At 60.9% G+C, this 22,684-nt stretch overlaps 1 protein-coding gene across 4 annotated transcripts in view; it reads right to left on the bottom strand.

The window, feature by feature from the left end:
• Positions 1-22,684, bottom strand: part of LOC122550377 (disintegrin and metalloproteinase domain-containing protein 12-like) — a 483,861-nt gene that overhangs the window by 103,255 nt on the left and 357,922 nt on the right. For all 4 annotated transcript variants that reach the window (XM_087992303.1, XM_087992306.1, XM_087992307.1 and 1 more), the window contains exon 12: positions 2,250-2,427. In XM_087992303.1, coding sequence (XP_087848429.1) covers positions 2,250-2,427 — 178 coding nt within the window. The remainder of the gene's footprint in view (positions 1-2,249; positions 2,428-22,684) is intronic.

Here is a 22,684-nt window from a genome sequence, read left to right as displayed (position 1 = left end):
CCTCCCCCCGGGGTAAGGATGGTGGGGGTGGGTGGGGAGTGTCACTGTGACCCCCCTCCCCCCGGGGTAACGATGGTGGGGGTGGGTGGGGAGTGTCACTGTGACCCCCCACCGGGGTAAGGATGGTGGGGGGGGTGGGGAGTGTCACTGTGACCCCCTCCCCCCGGGGTAAGGATGGTGGGGGTGGGGGGGAACGTCACTGTGACCCCCTCCCCCCGGGGGAAGGATGGTGGGGGGGGGGGGGTAGTGTCACTGTGAAGGTTCATTTCCTGACGTTTCCATAACATCTTCAGTGGGCCTCAGGTGAAGCACTGGATATGATTTCTGCTTTCTCTAGATAGGGTTGGATTTCTTTGGGCTGGTGATGTCATTTCCTGTGGTGAAGTCACTCCCTGTTCCTTTTCTCAGGGGGTGGTAGATGGGGTCTAACTCGATGTGTTTGTTGATAGAGTTCCGGTTGGAATGCCATGCTTCTAGAAATTCCCGTGCGTGTCTCTAGGCTTGTCCCAGGATGGTTGTGTTGTCCCAGTTGAAGTGGGACTACATTAGAACATTATTTCAATGAGCCACCACACACTGCAGCACAGAGGAACTACGCAGAGCAGAGGAAAATCACCCATACTGTGTATTCAAAAAGAATGGGTACCCAATGAACACAGTTTGCGGATTTCTCAGCAACAAACCCAAACAAGCAGACAAAACACGTCCAGAAACCCTAGCCACTCTCCCCTACATCAAAGACATCTCTGAAATGACTGCCAGACTACTCAGACCTCTTGGCATCACGGTAGCCCACAAACCCACCAACACACTAAAACAGCAGCTAATGAACTTGAAAGACCCTATACAGACAACAAGCAAAACTAATGTCAAGGACTGTAACAAACACTACATTGGACAAACAGGCAGAAATCGAGCCACCAGGGTACACCACAGGAAATGACATCACCAACCCAAAGAAACCCAAACATATAAATAGAAGGAAGGAATCATATACAGTGCTTGCCTGAGAATGTTACCTAGTAGGGTGACGAAACGTCTGGAAAAGAACCTTCCAGCTCAGCGAGCAAACCTACATCTGAAAGTGTGATTTCTCCCCACCACCATCCCCACCCTTTCCCTGGATAAGGTTGCAATCAGTGACAGGTGGCAGATGTATTTGGGGGCTATGGAGTGGGGTCGGAGTTATGGGAGTTTGATGGTTAATAAGTGCAGCTGGAATATGCCAGGGAATCTCAAGTTGCTATTCCCCTCCCTATCACAGAGAATCGTGGGTGTGTGTGTGTGTGTGTGTGAGTGTGTGTGGGTGCGTGTGGGTATGTGTGTGTGTGGGGGGGTATGTGTGCATGTGTGTGTGTGAGGGGGTATGTGTGCGTGTGTGTGTGTGTGAGAGGTATGTGTGCGTGTGTGTGGGTGTGTGTGTGGGTGTGTGTGGGTGTGTATGTCTGGGGGTATGTGTGAGTGTCTGTGTGGGTATGTGTGCGTGTGTGGGGGTATGTGTGTGTGGGTATATGTGTGTGGGGGGGTGTGCGCATGTGTGGAGGTATGTGAGTGTGGGGGTATGTGAGTGTGGGGGTATGTGTGCGTGTGTGGGGGTGTGGGTATGTGTGGTTGTGTGCGTGCGCGTGGGGATGTGTGCACGTACGTGTGTGTGGGTACGTGTGCATGTGCGAGTGTGTTGGTGTGTGTGGGTGTGTGTGCACGTATGTGTGGGTACGTGTGTGTGGGTATGTTTGCGTGTGCATGTGGGCATGTGTGTATGTATGTGTGGTTATGGGTGTGTGCATGTGCGTGTGGGTGTGTGTGGGTATGTCTGCGTGTGCATGGGTGTGTGGGTGTGTGGGTATGTCTGTGTGTGCTTGTGTATGTATGCGTGTGCATGTGTGCGTGTGGGTGGGTATGTGTGTGTGTGCATGTGTGTGTGTGGGTGTATGTGGGTATGTATGCATGTGTGGGTATATGTTCATGTGCATGTGTGTGGGTGGGTGTGTGTGGGTATGAATGCATGTGTGGGTATGTGTGCGTGTCCATGTGCGTGTGTGGGTGTGTGTAGGTATGTGTGCGTGTGCATGTGTATGGGTAAGTGTGAGTGTGTGTGGGTATGTGTGCTTGGGCGTGTGTGGGGGTGTGTGTGGGTATGTGTACGTGTGCATGTATCCTCATCACACATCCCCCTCACCCCCACCATCCATACCCTGGGGGGGGGCGGGGGCACAGTCACACTCCCCCTGCCACCCCACCATCCTTACCGCAGGGGGACCGCAGTCACAGTCCTCGCCCCTCTCCAGGTACAGGTTCCCACACTGGGGAGGGGGCAGTAGCTGGTCTGGATCCGGGATGTTAAACAGACACGGTCCGACTCCCTGGTCAAACGCTTGCTCCAAATCCTCACGGCTGCAGCTACTAAACATCCTCGGCAAATTCAACCTGAGCCAACCAACAGGAAACACGGTGAAGACAGGCACACACTGGCACACACACTGGCACACACACTGGCACACGTACTGTCACACACCCTGCCGCACACTGGCAGACACGCTGGCACACAGAGGTTATATCACAGCAACCTGCCGGTGATCCACACTTCGCCTGGGGACAGACACCTGCCGTTTTCCCAGAATAACCCTCAAAACAGACTCAATACAAACAACCAGATAATTCCCCCCCCCCCCCCCACACTCTCAGACACTACATCCCAGACCCTAACCCCTCGAGTGACCCTCCCCCTCCCCCCCACACTCAGACACTACATCCCAGACCCTAACCCCTCGAGTGACCCTCCCCCTCCCCCACACTCTCAGACAGTACATCCCAGACCCTAACCCCTCGAGTGACCCTCCCCCTCCCCCCACACTCAGACAGTACATCCCAGACCCTAACCCCTCGAGTGACCCTCCCCCTCCCCCCACACTCAGACACTACATCCCAGACCCTAACCCCTCGAGTGACCCTCCCCCTCCCCCACACTCTCAGACAGTACATCCCAGACCCTAACCCCTCGAGTGACCCTCCCCCTCCCCCACACTCTCAGACAGTACATCCCAGACCCTAACCCCTCGAGTGACCCTCCCCCTCCCCCCACACTCTCAGACAGGACATCCCAGACCCTAATCCCTCGAGTGACCATCCCCCTCCCCCACACTCTCAGACAGTACATCCCAGACCCTAATCCCTCGAGTGACCATCCCCCTCCCCCCACACTCAGACAGTACATCCCAGACCCTAACCCCTCGAGTGACCCTCCCCCTCCCCCCACACTCAGACACTACATCCCAGACCCTAACCCCTCGAGTGACCCTCCCCCTCCCCCCACACTCTCAGACACTACATCCCAGACCCTAACCCCTCGAGTGACCCTCCCCCTCCCCCCACACTCAGACACTACATCCCAGACCCTAACCCCTCGAGTGACCCTCCCCCCCCCCCACACTCAGACAGTACATCCCAGACCCTAACCCCTCGAGTGACCCTCCCCCTCGCCCCGACACTCTCAGACAGTACATCCCAGACCCTAACGCCTCGAGTGACCCTCCCCCCCCCCACCCCCACACTCAGACAGTACATCCCAGACCCTAACCCCTCGAGTGACCCTCCCCCTCCCCCCACTCTCAGACAGTACATCCCAGACGCTAACCCCTCGAGTGACCCTCCCCCTCCCCCCCACACTCTCAGACAGTACATCCCAGACCCTAACGCCTCGAGTGACCCTCCCCCCCCACCCCCACACTCAGACAGTACATCCCAGACCCTAACCCCTCGAGTGACCCTCCCCCTCCCCCCACACTCAGACAGTACATCCCAGACCCTAACCCCTCGAGTGACCCTCCCCCTCCCCCACTCTCAGACAGTACATCCCAGACCCTAATCCCTCGAGTGACCCTCCCCCTCCCCCCACACTCAGACAGGACATCCCAGACCCTAACCCCTCGAGTGACCCTCCCCCTCCCCCACTCTCAGACAGTACATCCCAGACCCTAATCCCTCGAGTGACCCTCCCCCTCCCCCCCACACTCTCAGACACTACATCCCAGACCCTAATCCCTCGAGTGACCCTCCCCCTCCCCCACTCTCAGACAGTACATCCCAGACCCTAACCCCTCGAGTGACCCTCCCCCTCCCCCCACACTCAGACAGTACATCCCAGACCCTAATCCCTCGAGTGACCCTCCCCCTCCCCCCACACTCTCAGACAGGACATCCCAGACCCTAATCCCTCGAGTGACCATCCCCCTCCCCCCACACTCAGACAGTACATCCCAGACCCTAATCCCTCGAGTGACCCTCCCCCTCCCCCCACACTCAGACACTACAACCCAGACCCTAACCCCTCGAGTGACCCTCCCCCCCCCACACTCAGACACGACATCCCAGACCCTAACCCCTCGAGTGACCCTCCCCCTCCCCCACACTCAGACAGTACATCCCAGACCCTAACGCCTCGAGTGACCCTCCCCCTACCCCATACTCAGACACTACAACCCAGACCCTAACCCCTCGAGTGACCCTCCCCCTCCCCCCACACTCAGACAGTACATCCCAGACCCTAACCCCTCGAGTGACCCTCCCCCTCCCCCACACTCAGACAGTACATCCCAGACCCTAACGCCTCGAGTGACCCTCCCCCTCCCCCATACTCAGACACTACAACACAGACCCTAACGCCTCGAGTGACCCTCCCCCTCCCCCCACACTCAGACACGACATCCCAGACCCTAACCCCTCGAGTGACCCTCCCCCTCCCCCCAACACTCAGACAGTACATCCCAGACCGTAACCCCTCGAGTGACCCTCCCCCTCCCCCCCACACTCAGACACTACAACCCAGACCCTAATCCCTCGAGTGACCCTCCCCCTCCCCCCCACTCTCAGACACTACAACCCAGACACTAACGCCTCGAGTGACCCTCCCCCTCCCCCCCACACTCAGACAGTACATCCCAGACCCTAACACCTTGAGTGACCCTCCCCCGCCCCCCACACACAGACACAACATCCCAGACCCTAACCCCTCGAGTGACCCTCCCCCCACACTCAGATACTACAACCCAGACCCTAACGCCTCGAGTGACCCTCCCCCTCCCCCCCACTCTCAGACACAACAACCCAGACACTAACGCCTCGAGTGACCCTCCCCCTCCCCCCACACTCTCAGACACTATATCCCAGACCCTAACCCCTCGAGTGACCCTCCCCCTCCCCCACACTCAGACAGTACATCCCAGACCCTAACCCCTCGAGTGACCCTCCCTCTCCCCCCACACTCTCAGACAGTACATCCCAGACCCTAACGCCTCGAGTGACCCTCCCCCTCCCCCCACACTCAGACACTACATCCCAGACCCTAACGCCTCGAGTGACCTTCCCCCTCCCCCCACACTCAGACACTACATCCCAGACCCTAATCCCTCGAGTGACCCTCCCCCTCCCCCACTCTCAGATACTACAACCCAGACCCTAACGCCTCGAGTGACCCTCCCCCTCCCCCACACTCAGACACTACAACCCAGACCCTAATCCCTTGAGTGACCCTCCCCCTCCCCCCCACACTCAGACAGTACATCCCAGACCCTAATCCCTCGAGTGACCCTCCCCCTCCCCCCACACTCAGACACTACAACCCAGACCCTAATCCCTTGAGTGACCCTCCCCCTCCCCCCCACACTCAGACACAACATCCCAGATCCTAACCCCTCGAGTGACCCTCCCCCTCCCCCACACTCAGACAGTACATCCCAGACCCTAACCCCTCGATTGACCCTCCCCCTCCCCCCAACACTCAGACAGTACATCCCAGACCGTAACCCCTCGAGTGACCCTCCCCCTCCCCCCCACTCTCAGACACTACAACCCAGACCCTAACGCCTCGAGTGACCCTCCCCCTCCCCCCCACTCTCAGACACAACAACCCAGACACTAACGCCTCGAGTGACCCTCCCCCTCCCCCCACACTCTCAGACACTATATCGCAGACCCTAACCCCTCGAGTGACCCTCCCCCTCCCCCACACTCAGACAGTACATCCCAGACCCTAACCCCTCGAGTGACCCTCCCCCTCCCCCACACTCAGACAGTACATCCCAGACCCTAACCCCTCGAGTGACCCTCCCCCTCCCCCCACACACAGACACAACATCCCAGACCCTAATCCCTCGAGTGACCCTCCCCCTCCCCCCACAGTCAGACACGACAACCCAGACCCTAACGCCTCGAGTGACCCTCCCCCTCCCCCCCCCTCTCAGACACTACAACCCAGACCCTAACCCCTCGAGTGACCCTCCCCCTCCCCCCACACTCTCAGACACTACATCCCAGACCCTAACGCTTCGAGTGACCCTCCCCCTCCCCCCACACTCTCAGACAGTACATTCCAGACCCTAACCCCTCGAGTGACCCGCCCCCTCCCCCCGACACTCTCAGACAGTACATCCCAGACCTAACGCCTCGAGTGACCCTCCCCCTCCCCCCACACTCTCAGGCACTACATCCCAGACCCTAACCCCTCGAGTGACCCTCCCCCTCCCCCCGACACTCTCAGACAGTACATCCCAGACCCTAACCCCTCGAATGACCCTCCCCCTCCCCCCGACACTCTCAGATATTACATCCCAGACCCTAATCCCTTGAGTGACCCTCCCCCCACACTCTCAGACAGTACACTCCGGACCTTAACCCCTCAAGTGACCCTCCCCCTCCCCCCACACTCAGACACTACATCCCAGAACCTAACCCCTCGAGTGACCCTCCCCCTCCCCCCACACTCAGACACTACAACCCAGACCCTAATCCCTCGAGTGACCCTCCCCCTCCCCCCCACTCTCAGACACTACAACCCAGACCCTAACGCCTCGAGTGACCCACCCCCTCCCCCACACTCAGACACTACAACCCAGACCCTAACCCCTCGAGTGACCCTCCCCCACCCCCCACACTCTCAGACAGTACAACCGAGACCCTAACGCCTCGGGTGACCCTCCCCCTCCCCCCCACACTCAGACAGTACATCCCCCACCCTAACCCCTCGAGTGACCCTCCCCCCACACTCAGACACTACAACCCAGACCCTAACCCCTCGAGTGACCCTCCCCCAACCCCCCACACTCTCAGACACTACAACCCAGACCCTAATCCCTCGAGTGACCCTCCCCCTCCCCCCACTCTCAGACACAACAACCCAGACCCTAACGCCTCGAGTGACCCTCCCCCTCCCCCCACACTCTCAGACACTATATCCCAGACCCTAACCCCTCGAGTGACCCTCCCCCCACACTCAGACACTACAACCCAGACCCTAACCCCTCGAGTGACCCTCCCCCTCCCCATACTCTCAGACACAACAACCCAGACCCTAACCCCTCGAGTGACCCTCCCCCTCCCCCACACTCAGACAGTACATCCCACACCCTAACGCCTCGAGTGACCCTCCCCCTCCCCCCACACTCTCAGACAGGACATCCCAGACCCTAACGCCTCGAGTGACCCTCCCCCTCCCCCCACACTCAGACAGTACATCCCAGACCCTAACGCCTCGAGTGACCCTCCCCCTCCCCCCCACACTCTCAGACAGTACATCCCAGACCCTAATCCCTCGAGTGACCCTCCCCCTCCCCCCACACTCAGACACTACATCCCAGACCCTAACCCCTCGAGTGACCCTCCCCCTCCCCCCACACTCAGACAGTACATCCCAGACCCTAATCCCTCGAGTGACCCTCCCCCTCCCCCACTCTCAGACAGTACATCCCAGACCCTAACCCCTCGAGTGACCCTCCCCCTCCCCCCACACTCAGACAGGACATCCCAGACCCTAATCCCTCGAGTGACCATCCCCCTCCCCCCACACTCAGACAGTACATCCCAGACCCTAATCCCTCGAGTGATCCTCCCCCTCCCCCCACACTCAGACACTACATCCCAGACCCTAACCCCTCGAGTGACCCTCCCCCTCCCCCACTCTCAGACAGTACATCCCAGACCCTAATCCCTCGAGTGACCCTCCCCCTCCCCCCACACTCAGACAGGACATCCCAGACCCTAACCCCTCGAGTGACCATCCCCCTCCCCCACACTCAGACACTACAACCCAGACCCTAACCCCTCGAGTGACCCTCCCCCCCCCACACTCAGACACGACATCCCAGACCCTAACCCCTCGAGTGACCCTCCCCCTCCCCCACACTCAGACAGTACATCCCAGACCCTAACGCCTCGAGTGACCCTCCCCCTACCCCATACTCAGACACTACAACCCAGACCCTAACCCCTCGAGTGACCCTCCCCCTCCCCCCACACTCAGACAGTACATCCCAGACCCTAACCCCTCGAGTGACCCTCCCCCTCCCCCATACTCAGACACTACAACACAGACCCTAACGCCTCGAGTGACCCTCCCCCTCCCCCCACACTCAGACACGACATCCCAGACCCTAACCCCTCGAGTGACCCTCCCCCTCCCCCCAACACTCAGACAGTACATCCCAGACCGTAACCCCTCGAGTGACCCTCCCCCTCCCCCCCACACTCAGACACTACAACCCAGACCCTAATCCCTCGAGTGACCCTCCCCCTCCCCCCCACTCTCAGACACTACAACCCAGACCCTAACGCCTCGAGTGACCCTCCCCCTCCCCCCCACACTCAGACAGTACATCCCAGACCCTAACACCTTGAGTGACCCTCCCCCGCCCCCCACACACAGACACAACATCCCAGACCCTAACCCCTCGAGTGACCCTCCCCCCACACTCAGATACTACAACCCAGACCCTAACGCCTCGAGTGACCCTCCCCCTCCCCCCCACTCTCAGACACAACAACCCAGACACTAACGCCTCGAGTGACCCTCCCCCTCCCCCCACACTCTCAGACACTATATCCCAGACCCTAACCCCTCGAGTGACCCTCCCCCTCCCCCACACTCAGACAGTACATCCCAGACCCTAACCCCTCGAGTGACCCTCCCCCTCCCCCCACACTCTCAGACAGTACATCCCAGACCCTAACGCCTCGAGTGACCCTCCCCCTCCCCCCACACTCAGACACTACATCCCAGACCCTAACGCCTCGAGTGACCCTACCCCTCCCCCACTCTCAGATACTACAACCCAGACCCTAACGCCTCGAGTGACCCTCCCCCTCCCCGACTCTCAGACAGTATATCCCAGACCCTAATCCCTTGAGTGACCCTCCCCCTCCCCCCCACACTCAGACACTACATCCCAGACCCTAATCCCTCGAGTGACCCTCCCCCTCTCCCCCAACACTCTCAGACAGTACATCCCAGACCCTAACCCCTTGAGTGACCCTCCCCCTCCCCCCACACTCAGACACAACATCCCAGACCCTAACCCCTTGAGTGAACCTCCCCCTCCCCCCACACTCAGACACTACATCCCAGACCCTAACCCCTCGAGTGACCCTCCCCCTCCCCCACACTCAGACAGTACATCCCAGACCGTAACCCCTTGAGTGAACCTCCCCCTCCCCCCACACTCAGACACTACAACCCAGACCCTAATCCCAAGAGTGACCCTCCCCCTCCCCCCCACTCTCAGACACTACAACCCAGACCCTAACGCCTCGAGTGACCCTCCCCCTCCCCCCCACACTCAGACAGTACATCCCAGACCCTCACCCCTTGAGTCACCCTCCCCCGCCCCCCACACACAGACACAACATCCCAGACCCTAACCCCTCGAGTGACCCTCCCCCCACAGTCAGACACGACAACCCAGACCCTAACGCCTCGAGTGACCCTCCCCCTCCCCCCCCTCTCAGACACTACATCCCAGACCCTAACGCCTCGAGTGACCCTCCCCCTCCCCCCACACTCTCAGACACTACATCCCAGACCCTAACCCCTCGAGTGACCCGCCCCCTCCCCCCGACACTCTCAGACAGTACATCCCAGACCCTAACGCCACGAGTGACCCTCCCCCTCCCCCCACACTCTCAGACACTACATCCCAGACCCTAACCCCTCGAGTGACCCTCCCCCTCCCCCCGACACTCTCAGACACGACATCCCAGACCCTAACCCCTCAAGTGAACCTCCCCCTCCCCCACACTCTCAGGCATTACATCCCAGACCCTAACCCCTCGAGTGACCCTCCCCCTCCCCCCACACTCAGACACTACATCCCAGACACTAACCCCTCGAGTGACCCTCCCCCTCCCCCCACACTCAGACACTACAACCCAGACCCTAATCCCTCGAGTGACCCTCCCCCTCCCCCCCACTCTCAGACACTACAACCCAGACCCTAACGCCTCGAGTGACCCACCCCCTCCCCCACACTCAGACACTACAACCCAGACCCTAACCCCTCGAGTGACCCTCCCCCACCCCCCACACTCTCAGACAGTACAACCCAGACCCTAACGCCTCGAGTGACCCTCCCCCTCCCCCCCACACTCAGACAGTACATCCCCCACCCTAACCCCTCGAGTGACCCTCCCCCCACACTCAGACACTACAACCCAGACCCTAACACCTAGAGTGACCCTCCCCCACCCCCCACACTCTCAGACACTACAACCCAGACCCTAATCCCTCGAGTGACCCTCCCCCTCCCCCCACTCTCAGACACAACAACCCAGACCCTAACGCCTCGAGTGACCCTCCCCCTCCCCCCACACTCTCAGACACTATATCCCAGACCCTAACGCCTCGAGTGACCCTCCCCCTCCCCCCACACTCAGACACTACATCCTAGACCCTAACGCCTCGAGTGACCCTCCCCCTCCCCCCACACTCAGACACTACATCCCAGACCCTAATCCCTCGAGTGACCCTCCCCCTCCCCCCACACTCTCAGATACTACAACCCAGACCCTAACGCCTCGAGTGACCCTCCCCCTCCCCCCACACACAGACACATCATCCCAGACCCTAATCCCTCGAGTGACCCTCCCCCTCCCCCACTCTCAGACACTATATCCCAGACCCTAACCCCTCGAGTGACCCTCCCCCCACACTCAGACACTACAACCCAGACCCTAACCCCTCGAGTGACCCTCCCCCTCCCCATACTCTCAGACACAACAACCCAGACCCTAACCCCTCGAGTGACCCTCCCCCTCCCCCACACTCAGACAGTACATCCCACACCCTAACGCCTCGAGTGACCCTTCCCCTCCCCCCACTCTCAGACACTACATCACAGACCCTAACGCCTCGAGTGACCCTCCCCCTGCCCCCACACTCTCAGACAGGACATCCCAGACCCTAACGCCTCGAGTGACCCTCCCCCTCCCCCCACACTCAGACAGTACATCCCAGACCCTAACGCCTCGAGTGACCCTCCCCCTCCCCCCCACACTCTCAGACAGTACATCCCAGACCCTAATCCCTCGAGTGACCCTCCCCCTCCCCCCACACTCAGACACTACATCCCAGACCCTAACCCCTCGAGTGACCCTCCCCCTCCCCCCACACTCAGACAGTACATCCCAGACCCTAATCCCTCGAGTGACCCTCCCCCTCCCCCACTCTCAGACAGTACATCCCAGACCCTAACCCCTCGAGTGACCCTCCCCCTCCCCCCACACTCAGACAGTACATCCCAGACCCTAATCCCTCGAGTGACCCTCCCCCTCCCCGCACACTCTCAGACAGGACATCCCAGACCCTAATCCCTCGAGTGACCATCCCCCTCCCCCCACACTCAGACAGTACATCCCAGACCCTAATCCCTCGAGTGACCCTCCCCCTCCCCCCACACTCAGACACTACATCCCAGACCCTAACCCCTCGAGTGACCCTCCCCCTCCCCCACTCTCAGACAGTACATCCCAGACCCTAATCCCTCGAGTGACCCTCCCCCTCCCCCCACACTCAGACAGGACATCCCAGACCCTAACCCCTCGAGTGACCATCCCCCTCCCCCACACTCAGACACTACAACCCAGACCCTAACCCCTCGAGTGACCCTCCCCCTCCCCCCACACTCAGACAGTACATCCCAGACCCTAACCCCTCGAGTGACCCTCCCCCTCCCCCACACTCAGACAGTACATCCCAGACCCTAACGCCTCGAGTGACCCTCCCCCTCCCCCATACTCAGACACTACAACACAGACCCTAACGCCTCGAGTGACCCTCCCCCTCCCCCCACACTCAGACACGACATCCCAGACCCTAACCCCTCGAGTGACCCTCCCCCTCCCCCCAACACTCAGACAGTACATCCCAGACCGTAACCCCTCGAGTGACCCTCCCCCTCCCCCCCACACTCAGACACTACAACCCAGACCCTAATCCCTCGAGTGACCCTCCCCCTCCCCCCCACTCTCAGACACTACAACCCAGACCCTAACGCCTCGAGTGACCCTCCCCCTCCCCCCCACACTCAGACAGTACATCCCAGACCCTAACACCTTGAGTGACCCTCCCCCGCCCCCCACACACAGACACAACATCCCAGACCCTAACCCCTCGAGTGACCCTCCCCCCACACTCAGATACTACAACCCAGACCCTAACGCCTCGAGTGACCCTCCCCCTCCCCCCCACTCTCAGACACAACAACCCAGACACTAACGCCTCGAGTGACCCTCCCGCTCCCCCCACACTCTCAGACACTATATCCCAGACCCTAACCCCTCGAGTGACCCTCCCCCTCCCCCACACTCAGACAGTACATCCCAGACCCTAACCCCTCGAGTGACCCTCCCCCTCCCCCCACACTCTCAGACACTATATCCCAGACCCTAACCCCTCGAGTGACCCTCCCCCTCCCCCCACACTCAGACACTACATCCCAGACCCTAACGCCTCGAGTGACCCTCCCCCTCCCCCCACACTCAGACACTACATCCCAGACCCTAATCCCTCGAGTGACCCTCCCCCTCCCCCACTCTCAGATACTACAACCCAGACCCTAACGCCTCGAGTGACCCTCCCCCTCCCCGACTCTCAGACAGTATATCCCAGACCCTAATCCCTTGAGTGACCCTCCCCCTCCCCCCCACACTCAGACACTACATCCCAGACCCTAATCCCTCAAGTGACCCTCCCCCTCTCCCCCAACACTCTCAGACAGTACATCCCAGACCCTAACCCCTTGAGTGACCCTCCCCCTCCCCCCACACTCAGACACAACATACCAGACCCTAACCCCTTGAGTGAACCTCCCCCTCCCCCCACACTCAGACACTACATCCCAGACCCTAACCCCTCGAGTGACCCTCCCCCTCCCCCCAACACTCAGACAGTACATCCCAGACCCTAACGCCTCGAGTGACCCTCCCCCTCCCCCCACACTCAGACACTACATCCCAGACCCTAATCCCTCGAGTGACCCTCCCCCTCCCCCACTCTCAGATACTACAACCCAGACCCTAACGCCTCGAGTGACCCTCCCCCTCCCCCCACACACAGACACATCATCCCAGACCCTAATCCCTCGAGTGACCCTCCCCCTCCCCCACTCTCAGACAGTACATCCCAGACCCTAACGCTTCGAGTGACCCTCCCCCTCCCCCCACACTCTCAGACAGTACATTCCAGACCCTAACCCCTCGAGTGACCCGCCCCCTCCCCCCACACTCAGACACTACATCCCAGACCCTAACGCTTCGAGTGACCCTCCCCCTCCCCCCACACTCTCAGACAGTACATTCCAGACCCTAACCCCTCGAGTGACCCGCCCCCTCCCCCCGACACTCTCAGACAGTACATCCCAGACCCTAACGCCTCGAGTGACCCTCCCCCTCCCCCCACACTCTCAGGCACTACATCCCAGACCCTAACCCCTCGAGTGACCCTCCCCCTCCCCCCGACACTCTCAGACAGTACATCCCAGACCCTAACCCCTCGAGTGACCCTCCCCCTCCCCCCGACACTCTCAGACAGTACATCCCAGACCCTGACCCCTTGAGTGACCCTCCCCCCACACTCTCAGACAGTACACTCCGGACCTTAACCCCTCAAGTGAACCTCCCCCTCCCCCACACTCTCAGGCATTACATCCCAGACCCTAACGCCTCGAGTGACCCTCCCCCTCCCCCCCACACTCAGACAGTACATCCCCCACCCTAACCCCTCGAGTGACCCTCCCCCCACACTCAGACACTACAACCCAGACCCTAACCCCTCGAGTGACCCTCCCCCACCCCCCACACTCTCAGACACTACAACCCAGACCCTAATCCCTCGAGTGACCCTCCCCCTCCCCCCACTCTCAGACACAACAACCCAGACCCTAACGCCTCGAGTGACCCTCCCCCTCCCCCCACACTCTCAGACACTATATCCCAGACCCTAACCCCTCGAGTGACCCTCCCCCTCCCCCACACTCAGACAGTACATCCCACACCCTAACGCCTCGAGTGACCCTTCCCCTACCCCCCACACTCAGACACTACATCCCAGACCCTAACCCCTTGAGTGACCCTCCCCCTCCCCCCACACTGAGACACAACATCCCAGACCCTAATCCCTTGAGTGACCCTCCCCCTCCCCCACTCTCAGACACTACAACCCAGACCCTAACGCCTCGAGTGACCCTCCCCCACCCCCCCACACTCAGACACTACATCCAAGACCCTAACCCCTTGAGTGACCCTCCCCCTACCCCCACACTCTCAGACAGTACATCCCAGACCCTAATCCCTCGAGTGACCCTCCCCCTCCCCCCACAGTCTCAGACAGTACATCCCAGACCCTAACGCCTCGAGTGACCCTCCCCCTCCCCCCACACTCACAGACACTACAACCCAGACCCTAACCCCTCGAGTGACCCGCCCCCTCCCCCCACACTCAGACACTACATCCCAGACCCTAATCCCTCGAGTGACCCTCCCCCTCCCCCACTCTCAGATACTACAACCCAGACCCTAACGCCTCGAGTGACCCTCCCCCTCCCCCCACACACAGACACAACATCCCAGACCCTAATCCCTCGAGTGACCCTCCCCCTCCCCCACTCTCAGACAGTACATCCCAGACCCTAACGCCTCGAGTGACCCTCCCCTCCCCCCACACTCTCAGACAGTACATCCCAGACCCTAATCCCTCGAGTGACCCTCCCCCTCCCCCCCACACTCTCAGACAGTACATCCCAGACCCTAACGCTTCGAGTGACCCTCCCCCTCCCCCCACACTCTCAGACAGTACATTCCAGACCCTAATCCCTCGAGTGACCCTCCCCCTCCCCCCACAGTCTCAGACAGTACATCCCAGACCCTAACGCCTCGAGTGACCCTCCCCCTCCCCCCACACTCACAGACACTACAACCCAGACCCTAACCCCTCGAGTGACCCGCCCCCTCCCCCCACACTCAGACACTACATCCCAGACCCTAATCCCTCGAGTGACCCTCCCCCTCCCCCACTCTCAGATACTACAACCCAGACCCTAACGCCTCGAGTGACCCTCCCCCTCCCCCCACACACAGACACAACATCCCAGACCCTAATCCCTCGAGTGACCCTCCCCCTCCCCCACTCTCAGACAGTACATCCCAGACCCTAACGCCTCGAGTGACCCTCCCCTCCCCCCCACACTCTCAGACAGTACATCCCAGACCCTAATCCCTCGAGTGACCCTCCCCCTCCCCCCCACACTCTCAGACAGTACATCCCAGACCCTAACGCTTCGAGTGACCCTCCCCCTCCCCCCACACTCTCAGACAGTACATTCCAGACCCTAACCCCTCGAGTGACCCGCCCCCTCCCCCCGACACTCTCAGACAGTACATCCCAGACCCTAACGCCTCGAGTGACCCTCCCCCTCCCCCCACACTCTCAGCACTACATCCCAGACCCTAACCCCTCGAGTGACCCTCCCCCTCCCCCCGACACTCTCAGACAGTACATCCCAGACCCTAACCCCTCGAATGACCCTCCCCCTCCCCCCGACACTCTCAGATATTACATCCCAGACCCTAATCCCTTGAGTGACCCTCCCCCCACACTCTCAGACAGTACACTCCGGACCTTAACCCCTCAAGTGACCCTCCCCCTCCCCCCACACTCCGACACTACATCCCAGAACCTAACCCCTCGAGTGACCCTCCCCCTCCCCCCACACTCAGACACTACAACCCAGACCCTAATCCCTCGAGTGACCCTCCCCCTCCCCCCCACTCTCAGACACTACAACCCAGACCCTAACGCCTCGAGTGACCCACCCCCTACCCCACACTCAGACACTACAACCCAGACCCTAACCCCTCGAGTGACCCTCCCCCACCCCCCACACTCTCAGACAGTACAACCCAGACCCTAACGCCTCGAGTGACCCTCCCCCTCCCCCCCACACTCAGACAGTACATCCCCCACCCTAACCCCTCGAGTGACCCTCCCCCCACACTCAGACACTACAACCCAGACCCTAACACCTCGAGTGACCCTCCCCCACCCCCCACACTCTCAGACACTACAACCCAGACCCTAATCCCTCGAGTGACCCTCCCCCTCCCCCCACTCTCAGACACAACAACCCAGACCCTAACGCCTCGAGTGACCCTCCCCCTCCCCCCACACTCTCAGACACTATATCCCAGACCCTAACGCCTCGAGTGACCCTCCCCCTCCCCCCACACTCAGACACTACATCCTAGACCCTAACGCCTCGAGTGACCCTCCCCCTCCCCCCACACTCAGACACGACATCCCAGACCCTAATCCCTCGAGTGACCCTCCCCCTCCCCCACTCTCAGATACTACAACCCAGACCCTAATGCCTCGAGTGACCCTCCCCCTCCCCCACTCTCAGACACTACAACCCAGACCCTAATGCCTCGAGTGACCCTCCCCCTCCCCCCACACTCAGACACTACATCCAAGACCCTAACCCCTTGAGTGACCCTCCCCCCACACTCTCAGACAGTACATCCCAGACCCTAACCCCTTGAGTGACCCTCCCCCTCCCCCCACACACAGACACAACATCCCAGACCCTAATCCCTCGAGTGACCCTCCCCCTCCCCCCACAGTCTCAGACAGTACAACCCAGACCCTAACCCCTTGAGTGACCCTCCCCCTCCCCCCACACTCTCAGACACTACATCCCAGACCCTAACCCCTCGAGTGACCCTCCCCCTCCCCGACTCTCAGACAGTATATCCCAGACCCTAATCCCTCGAGTGACCCTCCCCCTCCCCCCCACACTCACAGACACTGCAACCCAGACCCTAACCCCTCGAGTGACCCTCCCCCTCCCCCCGACACTCTCAGACAGTACATCCCAGACCCAAACCCCTCGAATGACCCTCCCCCTCCCCCCACACTCTCAGACACTACATCCCAGACCCTAACCCCTCGAGTGACCCTCCCCCTCCCCCCACACTCTCAGACACTACAACCCAGACCCTAACCCCTCGAGTGACCCTCCCCCTCCCCCACACTCTCAGGCATTACATCCCAGACCCTAACCCCTTGAATGACCCTCCCCCTCCCCCCACACTCTCAGACACTACAACCCAGACCCTAATCCCTCGAGTGACCCTCCCCCTCCCCCACATTCTCAGACAGTACATCCCAGACCCTGACCGCTCGAGTGACCCTCCCCCTCCCCCTGACACTCTCAGACAGTACATCCCAGACCCTAATTCCTCGAGTGACCCTCCCCCTCCCCCCGACACTCTCAGACAGGACATCCCAGACCCTAACCCCTTGAGTGACCCTCGCCCTCCCCCCACACTCTCAGACAGTACATCCCAGACCCTAATCCCTCGAGTGACCCTCCCCCTCCCCCCACACTCTCAGTTATTACATTCCAGACCCTAATCCCTCGAGTGACCCTCCCCCTCCCCCCACACTCTCAGTTATTACATTCCAGACCCTAACGCCTCGAGTGACCCTGCCCCCCACCACACTCTCAGACAGTACATCCCAGACCCTAACGCCTCGAGTGACCCTCCCCCTCCCCCCACACTCTCAGACACGACATCCCAGACCCTAACCCCTCGAGTGACCCTCCCCCTCCCCCCGACACTCTCAGACAGTACATCCCAGACCCTAACCCCTCGAATGACCCTCCCCCTCCCCCCACACTCTCAGACAGTACATCCCTGACCCTAACGCCTCGAGTGACCCTCCCGCTACCCCCCACACTCAGACAGTACATCCCCCACCCTAACCCCTCGAGTGACCCTCCCCCTCCCCCCACACTCTCAGACACTACATCCCAGACCCTAACCCCTCGAGTGACCCTCCCCCTCCCCCACACTCTCAGACACTACATCCCAGACCCTAACCCCTCGAGTGACCCTCCCCCTCCCCCCACACTCTCAGACACTACATCCAGACCCTAACCCCTCGAGTGACCCTCCCCCTCCCCCCACACTCTCAGACACTACATCCCAGACCCTAATCCCTCGAGTGACCCTCCCCCTCCCCCCACACTCTCAGACACTACAACCCAGACCCTAACCCCTCGAGTGACCCTCCCCCTCCCCCACACTCTCAGGCATTACATCCCAGACCCTAACCCCTCGAGTGACCCTCCCCCTCCCACACACTCAGACACTACATCCCAGACCCTAACCCCTCGAGTGACCCTCCCCCTCCCACACACTCAGACACTACATCCCAGACCCTAACCCCTCGAGTGACCCACCCCTCCCCCCACACTCTCAGACACTACATCCCAGACCCTAACGCCTCGAGTGACCCTCCCCCTCCCCCCCACACTCAGACAGTACATCCCAGACCCTAACCCCTTGAGTGACCCTCCCCCTCCCCCCACACTCTCAGACAGTACATCCCAGACCCTAACCCCTCGAGTGACCCTCCCCCTCCCCCCAACACTCAGACAGTACATCCCAGACCCTAACCCCTTGAGTGACCCTCCCCCTCCCCCCACACTCAGACACAACATCCCAGACCCTAATCCCTTGAGTGACCCTCCCCCTCCCCCACTCTCAGACACTACAACCCAGACCCTAACGCCTCGAGTGACCCTCCCCCTCCCCCCACACTCAGACACTACATCCCAGACCCTAATCCCTCGAGTGACCCTCCCCCTCCCCCCCACACTCTCAGACACTACAACCCAGACCCTAACCCCTCGAGTGACCCTCCCCCTCCCTCCACACTCTCAGACAGTACATCCCAGACCCTAACACCACGAGTGACCCTCCCCCTCCCCCCACACTCTCAGACAGTACATTCCAGACCCTAACCCCTCGAGTGACCCTCCCCCCGGCACTCTCAGACACTACATCCCAGACCCTAACCCCTCGAGTGACCCGCCCCCTCCCCCCGACACTCTCAGACAGTACATCCCAGACCCTAACGCCTCGAGTGACCCTCCCCCTCCCCCCACACTCTCAGACACTACATCCCAGACCCTAACCCCTCGAGTGACCCTCCCCCTCCCCCCGACACTCTCAGACAGTACATCCCAGACCCTAACCCCTCGAATGACCCTCCCCCTCCCCCCGACACTCTCAGACAGTACATCCCAGACCCTAACGCCTCGAGTGACCCTCCCCCTCCCCCACACTCTCAGGCATTACATCCCAGACCCTAACCCCTCGAGTGGCCCTCCCCCTCCCCCCACACTCAGACACAACATCCCAGACCCTAACCCCTCGAGTGACCCTCCCCCTCCCCCACACTCTCAGGCATTACATCCCAGACCCTAACCCCTCGAGTGACCCTCCCCCTCCCCCCACACTCAGACACTACATCCCAGACCCTAACCCCTCGAGTGACCCTCCCCCTCCCCCCACACTCAGACACTACAACCCAGACCCTAATCCCTCGAGTGACCCTCCCCCTCCCCCCCCACTCTCAGACACTACAACCCAGACCCTAACGCCTCGAGTGACCCACCCCCTCCCGCACACTCAGACACTACATCACAGACCCTAACCCCTCGAGTGACCCTCCCCCACCCCCCACACTCTCAGACAGTACAACCCAGACCCTAACGCCTCGAGTGACCCTCCCCCTCCCCCCCACACTCAGACAGTACATCCCCCACCCTAACCCCTCGAGTGACCCTCCCCCCACACTCAGACACTACAACCCAGACCCTAACCCCTCGAGTGACCCTCCCCCTCCCCCACACTCAGACAGTACATCCCAGACCCTAACCCCTCGAGTGACTCTCCCCCTCCCCCCACTCTCAGACACAACAACCCAGACCCTAACGCCTCGAGTGACCCTCCCCCTCCCCCCACACTCTCAGACACTATATCCCAGACCCTAACCCCTCGAGTGACCCTCCCCCTCCCCCACACTCAGACAGTACATCCCACACCCTAACGCCTCGAGTGACCCTCCCCCTCCCCCCACACTCTCAGACACTACATCCCAGACCCTAACGCCTCGAGTGACCCTCCCCCTCCCCCCACACTCTCAGACACTACATCACAGACCCTAACGCCTCGAGTGACCCTCCCCCTCCCCCCACACTCTCAGACACTACATCCCAGACCCTAACGCCTCGAGTGACCCTCCCCCTCCCCCCACACTCTCAGACACGACATCCCAGACCCTAACACCTCGAGTGACCCTCCCCCTCCCCCCACACTCTCAGACAGTACATCCCACACCCTAACGCCTCGAGTGACCCTCCCCCTCCCCCCACACTCTCAGACAGTACATCCCAGACCCTAACACCTCGAGTGACCCTCCCCCTCCCCCCACACTCTCAGACAGTACATCCCACACCCTAACGCCTCGAGTGACCCTCCCCCTCCCCCCACAGTCTCAGACAGTACATCCCAGAGCCTAACCCCTTGAGTGACCCTCCCCCTCCCCCCACACTCTCAGACACTACATCCCAGACCATAACGCCTCGAGTGACCCTCCCCCTCCCCGACTCTCAGACAGTACATCCCAGAGCCTAACCCCTTGAGTGGCCCTCCACCTCCCCCCACACTCAAAAACTACATCCCAGACCCTAATCCCTCGAGTGACCCTCCCCCTCCCCCACACACTCTCAGACAGTACATCCCAGACCCTAACGCCTCGAGTGACCCTCCCCCTCCCCCCCACACTCAGACACTACAACCCAGACCCTAACGCCTCGAGTGACCCTCCCCCTCCCCCCACACTCTCAGACAGTACATCCCAGACCCTAACGCCTCGAGTGACCCTCCCCCTCCCCCCACACTCTCAGACAGTACATCCCAGACCCTAACGGCTCGAGTGACCCTCCCCCTCCCCCCACACTCAGACAGTACATCCCAGACCCTAACGCCTCGAGTGACCCTCCCCCTCCCCCCACACTCTCAGACACTACATCCCAGACCCTAACGCCTCGAGTGACCCTCCCCCTCCCCACACAGTCAGACACTACATCCCAGACCCTAATCCCTCGAGTGACCCTCCCCCTCCCCCACTCTCAGACACTACAACCCAGACCCTAACGCCTCGAGTGACCCTCCCCCTCCCCCCCACACTCAGACACTACATCCCAGACCCTAATCCCTCGAGTGACCCTCCCCCTCCCCCACTCTCAGACACTACAACCCAGACCCTAACCCCTTGAGTGACCCTCCCCCTCCCCCCACACTCTCAGACAGTACATCCCAGAGCCTAACCCCTTGAGTGGCCCTCCACCTCCCCCCACACTCAGACACTACAACCCAGACCCTAACACCTCGAGTGACCCTCCCCCACCCCCCACACTCTCAGACACTACAACCCAGACCCTAATCCCTCGAGTGACCCTCCCCCTCCCCCCACTCTCAGACACAACAACCCAGACCCTAACGCCTCGAGTGACCCTCCCCCTTCCCCCACACTCAGACACTACATCCCAGACCCTAATCCCTCGAGTGACCCTCCCCCTCCCCCACTCTCAGACACTATATCCCAGACCCTAACCCCTCGAGTGACCCTCCCCCCACACTCAGACACTACAACCCAGACCCTAACCCCTCGAGTGACCCTCCCCCTCCCCATACTCTCAGACACAACAACCCAGACCCTAACCCCTCGAGTGACCCTCCCCCTCCCCCACACTCAGACAGTACATCCCACACCCTAACGCCTCGAGTGACCCTTCCCCTCCCCCCACTCTCAGACACTACATCACAGACCCTAACGCCTCGAGTGACCCTCCCCCTCCCCCCACACTCTCAGACAGGACATCCCAGACCCTAACGCCTCGAGTGACCCTCCCCCTCCCCCCACACTCAGACAGTACATCCCAGACCCTAACGCCTCGAGTGACCCTCCCCCTCCCCCCCACACTCTCAGACAGTACATCCCAGACCCTAATCCCTCGAGTGACCCTCCCCCTCCCCCCACACTCAGACACTACATCCCAGACCCTAACCCCTCGAGTGACCCTCCCCCTCCCCCCACACTCAGACAGTACATCCCAGACCCTAATCCCTCGAGTGACCCTCCCCCTCCCCCACTCTCAGACAGTACATCCCAGACCCTAACCCCTCGAGTGACCCTCCCCCTCCCCCCACACTCAGACAGTACATCCCAGACCCTAACCCCTCGAGTGACCCTCCCCCTCCCCCCACACTCAGACAGTACATCCCAGACCCTAATCCCTCGAGTGACCATCCCCCTCCCCCCACACTCAGACAGTACATCCCAGACCCTAATCCCTCGAGTGACCCTCCCCCTCCCCCCACACTCAGACACTACATCCCAGACCCTAACCCCTCGAGTGACCCTCCCCCTCCCCCACTCTCAGACAGTACATCCCAGACCCTAATCCCTCGAGTGACCCTCCCCCTCCCCCCACACTCAGACAGGACATCC

The sequence above is a fragment of the Chiloscyllium plagiosum genome, unplaced genomic scaffold (genome assembly GCF_037043375.1).
Source record: "Chiloscyllium plagiosum isolate Xiang-an unplaced genomic scaffold, Cpla_swu_hap1 HiC_scaffold_1, whole genome shotgun sequence".
In the NCBI taxonomy this organism is placed as follows: domain Eukaryota; kingdom Metazoa; phylum Chordata; class Chondrichthyes; order Orectolobiformes; family Hemiscylliidae; genus Chiloscyllium; species Chiloscyllium plagiosum.
Note: the sequence above shows the minus strand (reverse complement) of the source record. Positions and strands in the feature narration are given on the sequence as shown.